Source organism: Chiloscyllium plagiosum, unplaced genomic scaffold (assembly GCF_037043375.1).
Source record: "Chiloscyllium plagiosum isolate Xiang-an unplaced genomic scaffold, Cpla_swu_hap1 HiC_scaffold_4, whole genome shotgun sequence".
Lineage (NCBI taxonomy): Eukaryota > Metazoa > Chordata > Chondrichthyes > Orectolobiformes > Hemiscylliidae > Chiloscyllium > Chiloscyllium plagiosum.
In genome coordinates, this window is record NW_028270142.1 from 29696258 (window position 1) to 29717733 (window position 21476).

Sequence of the window (21476 nt, forward strand, 5' to 3'; positions counted from 1 at the left end):
ACAGGCTACGTCTGATTCTGGGACGAAGTGTGCAGACAGAGACCAATGAATGAGGTTCGGAGCCGAGCCGGCACCTATCAGTGAGTCTCATCACGAGATGGGCACTAGTAACCAATCAAAAGGAATCGTTCCTACAGCCACCCAATGGAATGTGGTGCACCCCGAAGTGTGGGGGATTTATCTCCCAATAGGAGATCATCCAGGCCCGACAGCCGGTTGGAGGGCGCGCGGGTGAGGACACGCTGTGATTGGATTAGACCCGACGAATGAGGGCGCGCGTCGCTCGGATGCCGGCGAGGAGCCACTCACTGGGCTCGTCTCATGATGGCGGAGAGTGAGGGGGTGGTGTCGCTGAAGCAGCCAGTGGGGAGGCCCGTATTATGCTGTAGTCGCGGCGGCGGCAGCGGCGGTTGGGTTTACTCCGACTGGAAAGTAGCGGCTCTGGTGAGGGGGAGGACGGGGCGGCTTTGCGGCCATGGTTGGAGCCGGAGCCTCTCAGAGCGCGGCGCTTGGTTGCCTGCTGCTCATGATCGGTGCCTCCGGAGTGCTGGGTGAGTGATGGTCGGGGTGGGGTGGAAGCTGGTTCGGCTGCTTTCCCAACATGGCGAGGGGCAGCGGGGGTATTGTTCACCAGGGGCCCGGGGATTGATGGACTGGGGGGGGGGGGGGCGGTGGTGGTGAACCTGGGGACTGGGGGCGGCCGAGGGGGAAGGTCAGTGATGGATCCTGTCTCCCACCCCCTCCCCCACCGCGGGGTGGCCCAGGGCCTTATCTCGCTGACCCTGAGGTGGGAGGGGAGCAGTGGCCGAGCTCGGTCTGGGCCCGGCCCCGGGCCCGGCCCTGGGCCCGGCCCCGGGCCCGGCCCCGAGCCCGGGTGGCGGGAGGGGGAGGGGGGCAGTGGGGGTCTCCTGCCCGGATGTGGTTGCCATGGTGGGTGTCCAGGGGCTCGCAGAGCTGACCACTCGCTCCAACAAAGGGAGGCTGAGAATCCAGACACTTCCCTCGGAGCAAAGAGGGACCCCCCATCCCCTGCCCCATTCCTCCCCCTCCCCCATTCCTCCCCCTCCCCCATTCCTCCCCCTCCCCCATTCTTCCCCCTCCCCCATTCTTCCCCCTCCCCACTTCTTTCCCCAACAACTCCTGGAGTTCTGGAGCGGGTGGGGAATTGCATTTCTTTTCCATCCTCATTCATTTGCCGTCCCCGGGTTTGAGTTTTTTTTTAAAAAAAAAAGCCGCTTTAAAAATAACCGAAGGCGGTGAAGGCTGGAGATGTGCAGCGGTGAAGATAAGTTGGTTACGTCTGGCTTTGGACTTAAAAATCCTTTCCAATAGTTGCACATGTTCCTGTAGTTTTGGGTAAACAAGAAGCCTTGTAAGTTGTACGTCGACATCTTTGGAAGTGTGGAGCTAGTCTTGAGATTGTGGACATTTGATTTTAACTCCGCTTTAAGAGGTATTTTTAAAGGTGATAGTTTTTTTTTAAATGGTCCATCTCGAGTGTTTAGGAGGCCAGTTTTCACGAACTGGACCCGCTTCTGAAGTGTTGCTCACTGCACCGCTATTTTTTTTTCTCCTGCCGCAAAATATTTCAACGACTTGTGGTGATATTGTTTTGAACTTGGCGAAGTCCTGTTGTGCTTTGTGAATGGGTACAGTACCTGAGAAAATTGTAAAGTAGTTTTGGAATGTTTAAACGTGATAAATCACAGTGCAAGTATTTACAACGTTCATGTTTTTGTATTACCCTTCTACAAATTAGAGACTTCTAGAGATGTGTACAGCACGTAAACAGATCCTTCAGTCCAACTCGTCCATGCCGACCAGATATCTCAACCTAATTTAGTCTCATTTGCCAGCCCATATCCCTCTAAGCCCTTCCTATTCATATACCCATCCAGATGTCTTTTAAATGTTGTAATTATACCACCACTTCCTCTGGCAGCTCATTCCCCACGCATGCACGCACACACCACCCTCTGTGTGAAAAGGTTGCCCCTTAGATACCTTTTAAATTTTTCCTTCTCACCTTAAACCTCTGCTGTCTAATTCTGGACGTCCCCCACCCTAGGGAAAATACCTTGTCTATTTACCCTATCTATGCCCCTCATAATTTTATAAACTTCTGTAGAGTCACCCCTCTACCTCCGATGCTCCTGGGAAGCAGCCCCAGCCTGTTCAGCCTCTCTCTGCAGCTCAAACCCTCCAACCCTGGCAACATCCTTGTAAATCTTTCTGAACCCTTTCAAGTTCCAGTACCTTCATATTTGGGAGTCAGCTGCCAATGTTTACAATTGTTAGATCTAGTTTTGTGTGCTAGAGGGAGGATCTATACCTCCAAGGTATGAACTAGATCCACAAGTGTGTTGTCAGTCTACAGAAGTCAGAACCAGAAATGTGGATGCTAAATCCCTCCGATCTGAATTTTCTAAAACCGATCTAAAAATTTTAGAGGGCAATTAAATATCATTAACTGTTATTTGACTGGGAGTGTTTGTGTTCCACCTGAGAACTGGCAAGTAAAATTTACTGGCATAAAAGCTGCTGATAATGCTTAGGAATATCTTTTTACTGTATCTTTATGTTCACTTGTATCTCTGTAGTGATTTTTGAGGAGGAGGAGGAGGAGGAAGGATTTTTAAATATACAAAAGAAGTGACTAAAGGAGAAACTCCTCTCCTCCAGATTCTTTTTGTTCCTGTAAAAACTACACAATAACCACAGTTTGCTTCATTGGTTACAGCATTTTTCCACGTCAACTCTGAAACAGAGATGTAGACATGTTTGAGATATAAAGCAGAAGGACCACAAAATTGACTTGATGGAAATGAGTAAAGGCTTATTAATATTTCAGGGTGTTTCCTTCACAATTTCACTTGTTTTAAACCAATAATCTGTGTCCTTTGGATTTTATTGAGTTTTGAATTCATTGTCAAATTGAATTGAAACATTAGAGCAGTGCAAATAAATCCATTACCATTTTTAAAGCAGTCTCCAGATTGTGTATTTTTCTAGAAAGTATGAATTGTTATGACACTTGTATGCTGAAACATGCTGCATCTGAAGCAGAGAATGCTGCCGCAGGTATGTAATAAGAGAATTATGGAGAAACCCAGTAGGTATCGCAGCATCTGCGGCAAAACAGTTAATGCATTGAATCCAATGTGATTGTTGAAAGCATTTCTGAGGGAGGGTCATACTGCACTCAATGTTAACTTCACAGATGCTACCAAACCTGGTGAGTTTCTCCAGCATTGTGTTTGTTTCAGATTTCGTGCATCCACTGTATTTTGTTTTTAATTTAGAATCAAAGGTGACTTTATGTTGAAACCACAGTTGTATAATGCAATCTATATGTAGTGTCTACATAACATCAATGTTTTGTAGTCTAACATCATGCATCACGCTAGATGGAAGTGTGGATATGATGTTAAAGTGAAGATGTTGTGTCTGGCCCTAGGTACAATCTGTCCAAGCTCAGTTTGAACATTGTGTAAGGAAAGAGAGATTATTTGGAGGTATGGAAAAATTGTGAACTTTGAAGGAAACTAGCTTGAATTGTAGGAGAAATATGATGTAGTTAGCTCTTAAATTGTAAGTGGCAGAGAGATCTCAAAAAGTAGAAATTGTGAGACCTCCAAACTAAAAGTAGTCCACAGCTTAGGAAATGGACATAAACAAGTAGTGAGCAGACAGGGTGTGGTGAAATGTCAGACAGGTCACATTTCTGGATTTTCTGCTTGATTAGATAAGTACTGCTTTCATCATATCCTCATATAGTACTTTTGATTTCAACATACACACATGTGGATTAATCTCTTTGCACTAACAGCTGTGAGATAATTTGTTTTGTTCATCCTTTGTAACTTAACAGCAATGGAGAGTGAGAGTTGGTAACTAAGTATCTTAAATGTTAAAATGACTTTGCCTAAGAACAGGGATAGGACTCTTGATTAGATGTAACAAGTAACACAGATCTACTGCTGTTAGCTGGCTCCATACAGTTTGGGTTCAGATAAATCCATCAACCTTTTGGGAGCTGGGGAGGTTGCTGTATCCATGCTTCGGGCAGTTGGTTTTTAGAAGCCTCGGGCAGTAATGAGCTTAGTGGAGTTGAAAAGAAGCTGTCTGCTAGAGAACTGTTTGCGCAAGTAAGCAGCCGTGGCCTGCTGATGAAACTAGCATTTGATGGAAAGGAAGGTATTTGGATTCTACTGGGATGTGAGCTGTTGTCAAGGCAGTGGTAATTGAAAGTCACTTCTGAAGAAAATCAGTGGCTCGATCTAAGAGGAGAACAGAAATCTTTTGAGGGGACAGAGTTTTAAAGATTGTGCATCTCAGTTGTTGTACTTGGTGGATGGATTGTTGAGTAATTTTTAGGATCTGTTCTGTTTGCATCTGCCATTTAATGTACAAAGTGTGATGTGTTTGACTACAATTTGTTAACTTCATTAGATGTGAAATTAGAGTATTAGATCAATCTTGTACATTGTATCCTTTGACTTTTCAATTAAATTTAGTTCAGCTTATTTGAAATTGTGGCAACTTGTGGCTTTAATCCCCAATAAATAACTGGAGATTCAAATTTTTGGAAATGGTTCATAAGCAAAGGTGTAAACAGAGTTTAAAGTTGTCTGCAAAACAAAGTCAAATTTTAAAGTTTTCAAATGCTTTATAGATTTAAAGTTAAAGATAATATGAATTTCTACCTAGGAATCATCTTGGGCGTCATAACCTCTAGGAATATTTGCAAACAGACCATTTGGATTGGCAACAAACTGTCCAAACTGATCCAGTTGGTTCTGAGAATATAAATGCTGAACATTTTCAAAGATACTTGGCCTACTGAAAGTGTTTCTGCTGTTCTGGAAATTGCTGACCAGAACCAACTTCTCAGTAATGCAACTGCTTTGGGAATCTTGTGTTAGGCATTCTAACTGAACTGGCTTTAAGTGTTTCGTGTCTTGTCACTGGACAAGTTGCTTGGGACAAGTCATTGTTGGAATGCCTCTCTTGCCACTGGATTTGGGGGAATCTTGCAAAGTGGTTGTTGATTATATTTCTCTAGTGCTTTGAGGTGCCTCCTGCAGGGTTGTCCAAGTCTATAGAGCGTTCAAGCTTCTCTGAATTATGGCTATCTGGTGAATGCTGACCTTAGTCTTGGGTTTGAGATCCTTGTGCTGAAATGCTATTTTATTCTGTCAAACAAAGACTGAGCAAGCACAATGGAAGTAGTAATGAATTTCATCGTGTCTGCTTTCATCAGGATGTGGCTCCTCAAATGTGGAAAATTATCTGTAATTTCCAGGATTTCTCTCTTGATATTAATTGACAGGAAGGGGTGCCATGATATGGGAACTGAAATATTGGATGAGGACCTTGTTTTTGAGTATTTAGTGAAAGGCCCATTCTTATCATAGACTCAACAATAGCCAGGAGCTCAATTTCTGAGTGATTTCACACATGAGCCAGAATGAACAACTTCCTATGTATTTTGTAGATTATCCCTATGTCAGTGGGGAATTTGTTGGAGCTGAGTTGCACTACTAAAGTGAGGAAAATGGAGAGAAGGTTGGTACAATTAAAGTCTTGACATCTATCTTCACCGATAGGAGTCATCTGGGAATATTAACAAACATGCTTTTGTTATCATGAAGATGGGTGTGGGGTTAAAAAGTCAATTTACCTCACAGACTCTGTCCCTCCTCCCATGTAGTTATGAGGCAGAACCATACCCCTGCAATCTTTGTGATATACTTGATTCTGAGATAAGCTTCTATCTACACAACTATAACAGTCTATTTCAACTGCCACAACATAGACGACCACCTCCACTGCCTCAGCTAGTCTGTTACAGATGCCTCCATTAGGTCTAGATTTGACTACTCCAACACAGCAATTGATATCCTGTCTTCCACTCCCCATGCGCATAAGGTCATATAAATTACGGCTGCCTTGTGCTAACTCGTGTTAAGTCTTATGAGCCCATCACTCCCTGCTGATTAACTACATTGGCTTATGCTTGAGTCATGCCTTGGTTTTAAATTATAATTTTTCATCCCTCAAAGATACCTGCACTCATTCAATTCTGGGCTCTTTCACATCCCTGATAATGTTAAAGTTAATATGAATTTCTACCTAGGAATCATCTTGGGCGTCATAACCTCGAGGAATATTTGCAAACAGACCGTTTGGATTGGCAACAAACTGTCCAAACCGATCCAGTTGGTTCTGAGAATATAAATGCTGAACATTTTCAAAGATACTTGGCCTACTGAAGGCTGTCCACCTCCAAAACCATAAGCTGTGGAATTTGGTTTCCTTTCTATCTCTCATTCTTTGATGTTGTTAAGCATTTAATTCTCTTACTGGCCTTTTGATCATAGAGTTATAGAGATGTATAGCATGGAAACAGACCCTTCGGTCCAACCCATCCTTGCCGACCGGATATCTCAACCCAAGCTAGTCCCACCTGCCAGCACCTGGCCCATATCCCTCCAAACCCTTCCTATTCATATACCCATCCAAATCTCAGCCAAGTGTCTGACTAAGTTTTAATTCTCTTTTTAAGAGCTCTAGATTAACAAGCTTGATGGAGAGGTACAAAAATTGAAGATTTTTCAGTAGCACGTACTCCTGTAGACTTGTAAAAAAAAAAAAAATGTTTTCTTTTGGGGCTAGGTATGGTTCTGTTTCACTCCATTCTTCACCCTGAAATTGTCAGAAATGATGTCCTGCTGTGCAGTGCATATTGTCATGGAAGATGTATGTGTGACTGAGAAGCTCATCAGGTTTACTACAGTTTTTGCACACTTGTAGGAAGATGATAGCATCCCATCGGATTTATTTGTAGGAAGAGGCAACCAAAGCTAGTTAGATATTCAAAGGTTTGTTGCAAGCATGACATGAAGACCCCAAATTTCCATTCCCAATGCTGATGACAGAGGAAAGTGGTGTCCTGATGAAGGGCTTTTGCCTGAAATGTTGATTCTCCTGCTCCTCGGATGCTGCCTGGCCTGCTATGCTTTTCCAGCACCACACACTTGACTCTGATCTCCAGCATCTGCAGTCCTCACTTTCGCCCATTCCCCTATTACTCTACACTTACCACTGACTAATGTACCTAACTTACACATCCCTGAACACTATGGGCAATTTAGCATGGCCAATTCACTTAACCTGCACATCTTTGGATTGTGGGAGGAAACTGGATCACCCAGAAGAAACCCCATACAAACATGGGTTGATTCGAACCTGGGTGCCTGGTGCTGTGAGGCAGTAGTGCTAACCTCTGAATTACTGTTCCTGCTGCAATTAAATTGAAGGATTATGAAATGAATTAAACAACATTTTAAATTGTACTTTTCCACCTGTGGAGTTCAGAATGGGGATTTTACAGTTTTGATCAGAATACTTCAGTGAAATTCGGTCTAATGATTAAAGCAGCTTCGGAGAATGAACCTGCTGTTATGTTGTGGCTTTCAGACTCTGAGACAATCTAAACCTTTCATAACAATCATGGCATTTCAAAATTAATTGTTTATGTGGCAAAAGTTACAGTTAATTTGTGCATAACAGGGTCTGTCTGACATTATAATTTAAACGAATGTTGAATATTTCTGGTGGTAATAGATACAGGTTTAAAACTGCTTTGGATTTTGTGTGAACTTCTGCTTGTCTTCAAGATAAAGTCAATTGCTTTTATTTGCATTTCCCTGAATCTGGAGATAAGACTACTCTAATTAATGCCTTGTCCTCCAACACGTTCTTAGAAAAGTGCAAGTCAGACTTTATATCCTTAAAACATGAAGTGAAATGTAAAGTCTCTTCCTGTCTCTGTTAACATTAACATGATATCTAGGCGGTTTAAAAGTGTTACACTTCTATCAGAAAGTTGGCTGAAGGTGTTCTTATCTCTGTTCAAACAGAAGTTCGGCTGTATTATTAAATGTGATCAGCTCTAGTAGTGAAGTCAGTCTGCTACTGCAAGGGATATGGTTGAGATTACAGATGTGAGGAACTGCAGCTGGAATCTCCTGAGATTTTCTTTCAAGCTCTGGTTGTGATTTGTTGCCTCAGCTTAGAGCTAAATGAAGGTATTCAGCATGCGGCTCAGATTTTACTCGTGGCTGACTTGTGTGGTAAATTTCACGTTACAGGCAACCTTGGGAGAGGCAGGTTAATATGGTGTTTTGATAAGTTTGAAATCCAAAGATCCTATCACGTACATTTTAATGAATTTCTGATGAACCCCTGTGAATGAGACTCTGCTTAGCATTTTTCAGCTTCAAGAATCATATGTAAATAGAACAACAACGGATGAATCATGCAGAACTGACGTATGTGCTGACTCATGTGAAAGCTTTTCAAAGTCTTGTTTGCATCTTCTCAGCAGCTAAACATTGTATCCTGCACTGTGTTCTGTTACCCTGATGCACTTTTACTATCCTACTGTAAAACATGAAAGGCAACACTTGTCAATGCACCTCGGTAAATGTGGTGATTATAAATCAAATCAAATATTCACATCTTAGTTAGTTAACAGCTGTTTTCGCTAGAAAAGTACTTTATTCCAGACAGCATTCTAGTTGCGCAAAATCAGCTGTGAAATACTTCCTTCTGGGAATTAAATTGAACTTGCAGCAACTGGTGAAAAAGGAACTATTCCCTTGCCAGTTTAATTGATGTTTCAAATTGGATTTTGGTTGCCAATATTTCATAGATGCTTAAATATCTATCATTGCAATGGCATGAGAATCGCCAGTGCAAGTGATCAGGACCATAAATTGCTATGGTTCTGAGGAAGAGTCATTGGACTCAAAATGCTAACTCCATTTTTCTCTGTGCAGATGTGCTTGACCTGATGAGTTTATCCAACACTGTTTTTGTTTCAGTAAGTTGCCATACTACTGTGGAAATTTTATCTCTCCCATGAGAAGGGAGACAATGGAAAGTAAGGTTGAGATGGGGATGATATAACATTTGGTATAATTTAATAACTTTTATGTGGGAGTTGGCTAATAGTTCAAAACATTTGCTTTTGTTTATTCATGGATGTGGATGTTGTTGACTAATGCTTGCAGCTGTTTCTTAATGTCACATAATGAATTAAATTGGCTAAAAGCTGGTATCTGTGATGCCAGGTACTTCATGGATGCCAAGATGGATTATCTACTCCCTTCTGGCTGAAGATGTTTGTAAATACTTGAGCTTTTTTTTTACACATGTGCTGGACTGCCTCATCATTGGCAATGGGGTATTTGTGGATCCTCTGCCTCTAATAACTTGTTTAATTGTCCACCAACACGCATGACTTCATGTTGTAGTATTAGAAATCATGGATCTGATCCTGTGGTTGTGGGATCACTTGGCTTTGTCTAATGCATGCTGTTTATGCTGCTGGCACACCAGTAGTCATATGTTGGTATCGTCACTAGATCCTCTGGCTTGATTGTCATGATAAGTGGGAGGATATGTCAGGTCATAATGTTATAGATTGTTGTGAATACCATTCTGCCAGTGGGCCAATGGATGCCTGAGTTCTGTGTTGCTAGTGCGGTTCAATCTATCCTGTTCAGCATGATGATGGAGAGATCTTAAGTGTGGGGATGAGTTTGTCACTTGTAATGTAAAACATATCAACTATTACCAGACAATACCTTTTCCCTTCGCTAGGTGTTAGTTCAATGAAATCCACCTGTAAATGTTCAAAAGGGTCGTTGGGGTTGTGCTGCCTGATTCATCTGTATTCCCCTTCCCACGTTATTAGTGGCACAGGTAACACATAATTCACAATATTTCTGAGTAATGAGTGAATCCCTTTGTGTACCAGTGTGCTGAAATACTGTCATACATCACCCCCCCCCTTTTTTTTTTGACACATGGTCCTTACCGTGTGTCAGTTTGGCATAGAATGGGAATAACGATTGCGGTAGACAGGGTTTACCATTGGGGCCACATCACACCCCTTCATGCTGCACCCTGCCCTTGTCCACTCTCACCTCTCCTCCGGCATGGCCTATAACTGTAACTCCCGTGCATCTGTTGTTGGGGTTCAAATTTTTGTCATACACATGTCAAACTGATCACTTGGCTGCTGATTTATTGGGAAGCACTAGCTTTTGGAGCGCTGCTCCTTCAGGTGGTTGTAGACATCTAGACTTGAGTAGTTCATTCATTTTAGGAGTGCTCTTTAGTAGTGTTGTTGATGGAATAGCATTGCATTTCCAACAGTGAAGCAGGCCTTTGTATTCTTACAGCAAGAACAACTGGCATCATCCAACTCTCCTGCCTTTCTTTGGTCACCTTGGAAATTTTTATCTTTCAATAGTGATCCAGTGCATTCTGCATCTTAGCTGTTCATAAAACTAGTTTTATTTATTTCATTTTGTTTGCCAATGTATTTCTTAGGGGTGTGCTGCACTGTCGGAGATGTGATCTTTCAATTAAATGTTAACTTGATGCCGCCTCCTTCCCCTTTGGGGGCATGTAACAGTTCCCCAGCCATTGTTAAGGTTGGTTTGCTCATTTGGCTGCATGGCCAGTTTGTAATGCAGAGTGATGCCTATAGCCCGGGTTCAATTCCTGCAATAGTTGTGGTTATCATGAAGGACTCTTCTTCTCAGCCTCTCCCCTTGTCAGACGCTTGCTGATCCTCAGGTTAAACCACTACTTGGTTGTTGTCTCTCTCGTTCTCTTACATTATGGCAACTTTACCTTTAACCTTTATCTTTGACTTTGCATCAATATTTATCCCTCATGGTTACCTGGTTATTCTCTCATAACTGCATGTGGAACCTGACTGTGTGCAAATGAAACCATGTTTTCCACATCAGTGGGATGGTTATCACTGCTGCGTACTTAAGATTATGGAAGAGTGTAGTAATTGTGGAAACTAGAAGCAGGAGTCTGCCATCAGGCCTGCTCTGCTCTGAAATATGATAATGGCCTATCCTGTATCTTAATACCATTTTCCTGCTTTCTTCCCATACTCCTTGCTGCCTTTAAAATCTAAATACAAATCTTTCTCCTTATTGGGTGACACAATTTGATTTGGAGGTTCACTCTAGTTTACCAATGCAATCAAATGATATGGACTTAGTTGCTCTTGTAAAAGCAAACTTAATCTTCTATTTTTCTTTGCATCCAATTTCAGTTTAACTGTTGTAAATCAGACTAAAGTGTGGGAATTATCAGTTCTCCCTCAGTTATTTGTAAGGTTTTGTTCAAGATTAGAGTGGTGCTGGAAAAGCAGAACAGATCAGGCAGCATCCAAGGAGCAGGAAAATCAACATTTCGGGCAAAAGCCCTTCATCAGGAATGAGGCTGGGAGGTGGAGAGATAAATGGGAGGGGGGTGGGGCTGGGGAGAAGGTAGCTGAGAGTGCAGTAGGTGGCTAGAGGTGGGTGTAAAGATGATAGATTGGAGAAGAGGGTGGAGCGGATAGGGGAAAGGAAGATTGACAGGTGGGACAGATCATGAGGATAGTGCTGAGCTGGCAGGTTGAAATTGGGGTAAAGTGGGGGGGAGGGGAAATGAGGAAACTGGTGAAGTCCACATTGATGTCATGGAGTTGAAGGGTCCTGAGGCAGAAGATGAGGCGTTCTTCCTCCAGGCGTCGGGTGGTGAGGGAGCGGCTGTGGAGCAGACTCAGGACCTGCATGTCCTCGGCAGAGTGGTGGGGGAAGAACTTGAACTGTTCGGTCATGGGCCGGTGGGGTTGATTGGTATGGGTGTCTCGGAGATGTTCTCTGAATCACTTTGCAAGAAGGTGTCCGGTCATCTCAACGCAGAGGAAACTGAATCAGGAGCAACGCATACAATAAGTGATGTGTGGAAATGCAGTTGAAGCTTTGGATGTTGTTTTGCTGTCTACTCTTTCTCAAAATTTCATTTTTGTTATTTTTTTTAGCACTGCTGTTGTAGACCTGAATATCTATTAGTCACTTTGTTAGGGTTGTTATGATCGTTACAAAATTCTTGATTAGTTGCCAAACATTTTCAACTTTTGCTCTTGGGTAAAATGCCTGATGTTTATAAAGATCTAGTTTCTGGTGCCCTTTTATCGGTCTTGGATACTACCAGTAAGGTAATCAAGGATTACAGGGCAAAAGTAGAAAAGGGGCATTAATTATTAAACCAGTCACAATCTCATTGAATAGTGAAGCAGATTTGATTAACTTATTTCTATGTTTTAAAGTCTAATCCTAAATGGCAAGTCTGTTTTGAAGCTTGCAGTGTGTCCTTTCTAGCTGTTTGCTGTCCTGCGTGGGGTGAAGCACTTGTTTCTCTGCTTCTGAGATGCACTTCACATAGAACTTAGGCACAGGAGTTGGCCACTTCTTCACTTTCAGCCTTCTGCATTATTCAGTAAGATCATGGCCAGTCTTCTTGTGTTGGCTTCACTTTCCTGTCATCATTTTCTCATAACCCTTGACCATCAAAATTCTATCCAGCTAGCCCACTGAACATCTTTCTAAACTAATATTGCATATTTTCCATCTTTCTTCATATGCTAGCATTTAAGAGAGGCTTGGCAAATGAGGATGTATTCTGTCACAACTCTAGACCTTACCAACATGGATTTCTTTGGGAGATGGTTAGTAGATTTTTAATTGTTCACTTTACAATACTTAATGGAAAAAACCACTTTTATTAAAGCTGCACAGTTTTGTTTATCTACATTTCATATGATGGAACAAGCATTTTGGTCTGTTGCTTGACTGCTGCAGCCAAGCATTCTGAAAACAGCTCTAGTTTTACATGTTGGGAGCTGTGTTCAGTATGTTGAGGTCCTTTTTGAAATGTGCTGCAATGTACTTTTGAATGAGTCTCACTGACTATTGAACAGGTCAGAGTGGGTTATACTGAAGTATTTCAGAATGCTAGTAAGCATGTGGAATAAACTGTCAAGGAAAACAGTGAATATAGAATTTTTTTCACTGCTGTTGAGGAGTGACTACCCTGGAGGGATGAAGTATCTCAAAAATTTAAAACAGGTTAAGCAAGCCATTTCACACTGCTGCTATGTCGTGTCTATGCAAATGGTATTTTCCACTGACAGGATGCTGCTGTCAGTCTAAAAAGATATGCTGCCTACTACATAACTGAGTAACGTTGTATTTGAATTTCATTGCTGGTTCAATGCCAAGTATGTAGGCCATACATCCATGGCTGATTGTATCAAGCAGTATATTCCTTTGGTTATTTGTAATAGACTGAGCACTGACTGTATTTGACTAACCTGCACTTGCAAAACGTAGAGCAGAATGTTTGCTGTAAAATGTAATTCTGTTGTTAGGGAACACTTGCTGAACAATTGTGACTGTACTATTACTTTAACAACTAATTTAAGGTAATCAGTTAAGCTCATAATGTTGTTGTCCCATCCCCCCCCTTCAGTCAAAGCCTTCCTTGTTTTGCCTTCCTTTATTCCAGTATCTGGAGAGAGAACCCTTGCCCGTATGCACAGAGACATGAGTTCATGGTCTTCTCTCGAACAACAGCTTCTCAATGAATTACAGTCATTTTAAAGGGTCCAGTGAGCCTGACAAAGTGCACAGTCGTGTCTTCAGTGGCCAAAGGAACCACAGGTGAAACAATTTGTCTGGGGGATGTGTTGAGGTCCCCGGCCCTGATCTTGCAAATTCCATGTCCAGGCCAGGACGAGGAGGGGTATCTGGTGTAACGAGGGTTTTCACTGGACCATTAGGTTATGTGGTATAGCGATGGCTGCATGGATTAGCTCACCCTGGGACACAGGACAGTGGTTTGATAGCCTGCAGTGTCATATTGTGGGGCCGTATTGTAGACCGGTCCCTGAACCATTTCATGCTTAAATGTCTGCCCATTTGCAGTAGGCTGTTGAGTTCACAACAGTCACAAGTGGGCCACACTTATTCAAACTCCAGAAGTGAGTGACCAGTAATTTCATCTGGGACCTACTTTTTTCTGACTGATCTAGGCATGAGTACGGATGGGTTTACCTATTCCGTCAAGGAGACACTGCATTGAACTGGGTGGAGATGTTACCCACCTTTAAAGGAGGTATCACCACCAGAGGTGGCATAAGAGGAACAGAACCTGTTGTAAAAGTCTACAGTTTAGAATCTTGGTAAGATCAATGGGTTTTTGAAGGGTGCAGCGCAGAGCATTTCAGATTGCATTGGTTTGGTCACTTTCTCTCGGGACGGCAGTAGCAAAGGCCTCCCAAGTTGCATGGTTCTTCAAGGACTCTTGCCAGTTTGCAACAGAGACTAAAAAGATCCCGTGTGTGGCTTGGTAGATTTAGGTAGTACTCATGAGATGTTCAATAAAATTTTCGGGTGTGATCTTTTTGTCTGGGATGCCATTCATAATCATCCACATTTTCCTGTGGTTTCCATGAGCTGTAGTCAGGGACTGTGGGCTTTTGAACAATGGTGTTGTGGTGCGGTGGTTCAGGTTCTGGGATGATTAGTCATAGCATTAGTACTCATTGAGGAGTGCGCCTCAGAATCAGATTTGGACGCATTACTCAGGGAATCAAGATCTGGACACCCAGTCAAATACATGTTTTGTCGGGGTTTCTGGGAACCACTCTGGCTTCCATGGAGGGTGTTAGGAATAGCTTGGGAGGACTGGGTGCAGGGGAGGAGGGGGTGGAGTTCTGTGGCAGAGCTTTGGAGGGTCCGGGACTGATTGTCGGTTGGGGATAAAGATTTGCCATTGGTGCAGTAGGGGGAGTTACAGGGCAAATAAGTTTCATCGGAATCTTGCCCGCTATCAAATAAAGCCTGGAGTCCAGACGTGTCCAATGTTGCCTGCATGACACTTTCTCCCTTTTGTCTTTAGCAGATTTAGATTTAAGTTCGTACATTCCACATAATGCCTTCAAAACCTCCCAATGGCTAGTTTTCCCTTTTGTCATCAGTAGCAGGAATATTTATACATTTAGCGCTGTGTTCCCAAGAAATTTGGTGCGATCTTTCATTTATTCAGGTCGCCACTGTTCTCCAATGAGTAAATAAATCTTTCCATTTTTGCAAAATATTAGAATTCCACACCTCAGCCTGCACTTTGAATATTTTATCTGGATCCCAAGCTCCCCACCAAAGGCCATTATTCGTTTCCCAACAAATTGTTCAGTCGGCGCTCTGTCCACAATAATTTAACTCCTCATGAGGATTATCATGACAGGTTTTTCCAAACTGGGATGAAAGACCCAATTTACCGAGTGTAGCGCAGGGGACTTGAACCTCAATCACACCCCAGGGGATTCAAAACCCCAGTACCGCACAGAGGATTCGAACCTCAATCGCACCTCCATCCCCCAATGCTGCGCAGAGGACTTGAACCTCAGTCTGCCAGTGCACTTGCAAAATTGTCTCTCGACGGAGCTAATTACCGTTCGAGGAATCTGTAGGATAGACAGTGATTGGAAGATGGGTCAGTCTCCAGCACAGGAATAAAGAGAGGGACCAATGTTAAAAATCTTACCTTGTGGGCCCATCCGTTTCGACACCGATGCTCCAGGTGGCTGTTGACACTGTCCAATCGTAGCTATCCTTTTGAATCCTGCCGACTATGTCAATATTGCCATCCTGTTGCCCTTTTAGTTGAGGCAAAACGCTCGGAGGCACAGTTATTTTATGAATGTTTTATTCCAGGCTCGAGAGAGAGAGAGAGAGAGAGAGAGAGAGAGAGAGAGAAAATAATTGCCCATGTGCATACAGACATGAGTTCACGGTCTTCTCTCTAACAGCTTCTCAATGAATTATATAGTCATTTTACAGGGAGGACCATCCAGATATGGCAACATGCATATTAATTGGGTGACTGTTACGATCAACGAGTATCGATAGCAGAGGCCAAGGCTTTTACTGTTATACAATGGGTGTTTTTAACTTTGTTAATGGAACTCATACAGTGGATACTTTTCCCCTTGTTCGCTGTCCTTGCATATTGAATGCTTTCAATATTATTAAATGGCTCTAGATAATGACTGCTTTTCCCCCTTGTTAACCCAATACCCTTTCCTGCAGCACACCATTGTTCTTATCTGATCTGCGTCCTGCTCAGCTGAATCTCTTGTTTCACAAAACTCAGAACTTAACTCTTTCCCTGCCTACTTATACCCAATGCACATTCTCAATGTGTCTCATACTTACTAGAAGTGACATATGAGCTCTGCAAACAAAAGGGACAAGTTAAGCCTTGCATCTTTTTGAATTAGCAGGAAACTTGGAAGCATATCATTCTCTTTTTTCCTTTCTTCATGGAATCTGGCAACTTGCCAATCAGTCAGAACCATTTTCTCCTGTAAAATTGTTGCGATCATTTGAAATTTGGCATTCTTAATTAGTTTCATTCATCTGTCTCCTTTCTCTAACTTGTCTGACTCACTCCTCTATCTAAACTTGGCAGTAAATTTTGCAAAAGCAAGACCATTGAGATTTTATTTAATGAGGTTTAGGAATTATTCCAAATATAAAAATGACTGTTGTGAAAGCTACCTAAACTACTTCAACACTGATTGATAAATTGAGCGACATAGTTAATTGTATTGTCATTACCCTCTCTTGTCACCCAGCAACTTTTGGGCACCTCCCTGTATATAGGGAAGATAGTGCAAGTTTGCTAAAATCTTACTATCTCCACTGCCATTTCCAGTAGTGACCTTGCAAATGGTTGAGTTGACTTATTCTTTAAGTTCTGGATTAGTGGTGCTGGAAGAGCGCAGCAGTTCAGGCAGCATCCGAGCTCTTCGGATGCTGCCTGAACTGCTGTGCTCTTCCAGCACCACTAATCCAGAATCTGGTTTCCAGCATCTGTAGTCATTGTTTTTACCTTATTCTTTCTAAGAACAATCAGCCTTTTCAATAAATCCTGTCTATCCAATCCACCTTATCTAATACTGCTCTTACCTCAATGTTCACTAATAATTTGTCCACATTTGCTTCCTTAATAAACATTCATAAAATATTCTAGCCATGCCCTCTAGCTCTAAGTTGAATACATCCTCAGCTCCTGATATGATGCATTCTGCACCTTATTAAGTTTAATACAGTCCTACAGTTTATGTGCCTCTACATCGTTAAGCTCCAATAGAATGATTAAATCAAAGTAGAATGAATGCAACAGAACCCAAAACAAGTATCTCACACAAATTGAAATATGTTTAGAATAAATTGATTTTATATTTTATGTTGAAAGCTGACTCTCTGTTTTGTGTTCCAAGTGTGGTGTCTCTGACATTTTGGTAGCTTTGAGGTACAATTTTATTTTTGAGTCATAGAGATGTACAGCATGGAAACAGGCCCTTCGGTCCAACTCCATGCCGAGCAGATATCCCAACCCAATTTAGTCCCACCTGCCAGCAACCAGCCCATAACCCTTCAAATACTTCCTATCCATATACCCATCCAATTGCCTCTTAAATGTTGCAATTGTACCAGCCTCCACCACTTTCTCTGGCAGCTCATTCCATACACGTACCACCCTCTGCGTGAAAAAGTTGTTCCTCGGGTCCTTTTTGTATGTTTTCCCCTCTCACCCTAAACCTATGCCCTCTAGTTCTGGATCCACCCACTCCAGCGGAAAGACTTTTTCTATTTACCCTATCCATGCCCCTCATGATTTTATAAAGTCATCCCTCAGCTTCCAACGCTCCAGGGAAAACAGCCCTAGCCTATTCAGCCTCTCCCTGTGGCTCAAACCCTCCAATGCTGGCAATATCCTTGTAAACCTTTTCTGAACCCTCTTAAGTTTCACAACATCCTTCTGGTAGGAAGGAGACCAGAAATGCACGCAATATTCCAACAGTGGCCAAACCAATGTCCTGTATAGCCGCAACATGACCTCCCAACTCATGTACTCAGTACTCTGACCAATAAAAGGAAACATACCAAATGCCACCTTCACTATCCTATGTACCTCCCACTCTACTTTCAAGGAACAATGCACCTGCACTCCAAGGTCTTTGTTCAGCAACACTCCCTAGGACCTTACCATTAAGTGTATAAGTCCTGCTAAGATTTGATATCTTTGTGTTTGTTTCCTAGGTCAGGTTACCTAACCAACTGGGGGTGGAATTGAGATGAGATTCATTTGACCAGTAAAAACTGACAAACATACCTGCAGACCCAGTTAATGAAGTTCCAAAAGTTGAATTCCAGCGTCAGGGCATAGAACTGTTGGATGAAATTTGACATGTTTGATCAGACCCACCTGATCAGTGTAAGACTTGTCAAGAATTCTAAACTGTGTCAGTGGAACACTTCAGGTGTTGAATTTTAAATATACTTTGCATCGTTGAATGTTTTGTTTGTTTACAGCTTATTATTAAACATTTGGCCCAGAACTTGTTGGGTCAGTCATCTCGCAGCATGACTAACTTACTAATTTTTTTCCCTGCCCTTCAAATGGTCCACCACATGCATGCAGCATGAGCTGAGAACAGTGAGACCAGCAAGATGTTTTGGAGTTGGCTGACTTTTGGGATCAGCGTTAAATTGCAATGCAAAATATTTTAAGGGTAGAGAAATGAAATGAAATGAGCAGCAGCAGAGAAGGTGGCAGTAAATTCGTGGCAAATTAGGTACAAGGGGATAAATAGTACAAGGTTCAGATTTATGTAGAAAAAAAAAAGTAATTATTTCCATTCCAATAACAAGCTGTTTAAACTTGCTGTTTTCCCAACAAATTTTTTTAATCCCAAATTCCACTTAATCTTCAAAATAATCCAGGGTTATATTTTGAACCGTGATTATCAGATTCTATTTTTTAAATAAAAATATATTTTTGTTACTTGCTAATGCCCTCTGCAAAATGCTGCTGATATTAAATTCTGCTTTTATCAACAAATTTCAAAACCAGTTGTTAAAAACATCTGCGTTAATGAACTGTAATTGCCCTATTGTTTTGTTGCAGACGTATCATTGGATGAATGGTTAGATCATTTGGATAATTGGTTATATAATTGGTTGATTATCTTTTGATTATATAACCAAACCCTTTTGAGTTGGGTTAGTATTAATTCAGTTTTAGCCTTTCTCCCCTCAAAGGTGCCAATCTGTGTAAAGGTATATCTTTGTTTGGGCAACAATCTTCATGTCTTGGCTAGTTAATCGCTCTAATTTGTGTTAGTCTGTTGCTGCGCATGAGCTGGTCTGTTTGAGAGCGGTATCACACTGTACCTGTATCCATTTTGGACCGGCATTCATAAGTGTGCTTTCAAATGTAACACTGAGTAAAGTGAGAAACCGGAGTGATTTATGTGAACTTCAGCCTTTCTCAGACACCACATTCTGAACGATGCTTTAACATAGTTTGTCCATTACCTGATGTCACTGCTAAGGTTCTGTGACTCCAGATTGGCATGCAGAGCCTCATTTTCATCTTCCTGACCTTGCTGTGCTCTACTTCCACAGTCTACTGCCATTACAGTACAGTATAAGTTTGTGCATGCATTTTCTGTTGCACTGGTACTGATTTGCCTACTCAACCAAGAGTAGCTATTGTGCTCTATTCTTTGTGAAATGCATTCAGTGTTGACTCTTTTTTCTTTCTATTGAAAATCCTTTTTCCTGATTGTTTATAACCCCACCAAATCTCTTATGGTGATTAGGAAAAAGATTAACGTGTATTTGGTCCATCAGCTCGCAAAACTCCCAAGAGTGCTTCCTGCACAGAGTGTAATGGAAACGATTCCTGCTGAATAAATACAGTGAAGCTTCTGGGGTGTACTAATAAGTGACTGTGCGAGCCATTTTGTAAATGTTAGTCAGAAACATTTTTGGGGAGACGATGGCAGATGAAAATTGCGCGACTTTTTCTGAAGTTTATTAGGATGATGGCTGTAGAAGTCATGAGAGAGACAACTTGGGCTTGGTTTCGGATAAATGCTAAACTTTGGTGCAAAAGCATGAATTGATTTTGAAGTGGACTGAGAGATTCCCCAGTTGAAAATAATTGTAGTATTGGTGTTTAATTTGATTGCAATTTTTTAAAATCTTGGATTGGTCAATTCTTCATTGTCTCTGAGCTTTATACTCTAAACTACTCTGTTTCTGTATTGACCCTTTGTGTTGAATTTATTGAAAGCAATGCTAGTTACAATGTCTGCTTCGTCAGAAAAAAGTGATTTGGGCATGCATGTATTTCCTTTTGAAAAAGGTTTGACACTAATTAAATTATTTCTATGTTCTCTCACCTTAATTCCTAATGATTAATTCCATTATTTTGCAAGTTTGTGATGCAAGACATAATGAGAATGGAATTAAGATTAGTTATTTTAGGAAGTCAACAACGTCTGATTAAAGTAACAGTACATAAACAGCTCACAGATTTTATCTTTTGTACAGGTCTTTTGCTTCGGATTTATTGGTTTGAGCTATTTTAAACTTGGCAGGGATTTCAATGTACATGATGCTAAAGCAACTTGTATTTAGTACTAGAAAGACCCAAATTGGTGTCATGCTACTGATTCTCTCTGTTGTGGCTACTGTATGAAACAGTAAGTTAGCATGTATATTTTTAATTTATCCTATGCATCGAAACCATTTACAGACTTAGGAATTCTAAATTCTTCTGAAAATCCTTTTACAGTTAAATGCTGAACTAATTTTAAGTCCTGTTTATTTAGCTTCTAGAAACCATATATCTAGGTCTTATTTCAATCTATTTGATGGTTGCTATATCCCCAATGAGTAATTTAGCTCTGGAAATTTTAATTTTATCTTTGTTCACATTTAAAGAACTGAGTCTGAAAAGATTAATAAACAGTTTTTATTAATCCCTGTAGTGTTGTTCTGAGTACTGACTTGCCTTTCCTTTTCTCCCAACATTCATTTGTTCTTCCTTTTGGTTGCTATCAGGTTGTACATTTGTTCGCTGAGCTTGTTGATTTGTTCTTAGATGTTTTGTCACCATGCTAGGTAACAATTAGTGCGACTCCGATGAAGCATTGGTGTTCTTCCCCTCTTGCTATTTATCTGTGTCTTGGTTGTTGTGGTGGCCGATATCATTTCCATTTCCATTTCCGTTTCCGAGAAGTTGATAAATGGGGTCCAAATCTGTGTTTCTTAGTGGAGTTCCGATTTGAATGCCAGGCCTCTAGGAATTCCTGTCCGTATCTTTGTGTAGCCTGTCCCCAGGATGAAAGTATTGTCCTAGTTGAACTGAAGTCCCTCTTCGTTTGCAAGAATGGATACTAGTGATAGTTGGTCACGTCTTTTGCTCTGGTTGCTATCCCAAAATAATTGCTAGGGTTTCCTGATTCTTGCCAAATATAGATATCTTGGAGGGTTGACACAATGGAAGAGATTAGAGGTAATGATGGACAAGATCATGGAGGGATTTTAAAACCAGGATGATAATTTTAAACTCATTGGTTAGGTGTCAAGCCATGTCAGTCATTGAGCACTGAGATAAAAAGGGAACAGGACTTGAGTTGAGGTATTGCAATAGAATTGTGTATGTATTTAGGTTTACAAAAGGTA

General features: G+C 41.5%; 1 protein-coding gene across 2 annotated transcripts in view; it reads left to right on the top strand.

Annotated features, from left to right (window-relative positions):
• Positions 1–396: 396 nt before the first annotated feature.
• Positions 397–21476, top strand: part of tgfbr1b (transforming growth factor, beta receptor 1 b) — a 62466-nt gene continuing 41386 nt past the window's right edge. Inside the window, exon 1 of one of the 2 annotated variants that reach the window (XM_043688958.2) lies at positions 397–551. In XM_043688958.2, coding sequence (XP_043544893.1) covers positions 476–551 — 76 coding nt within the window. In that variant the 5' untranslated portion in view covers positions 397–475. Of the gene's footprint in view, positions 552–18128; positions 18260–21476 lie in introns of those variants that run through there. The other variant, XM_043688957.2, reaches the window with a different exon arrangement.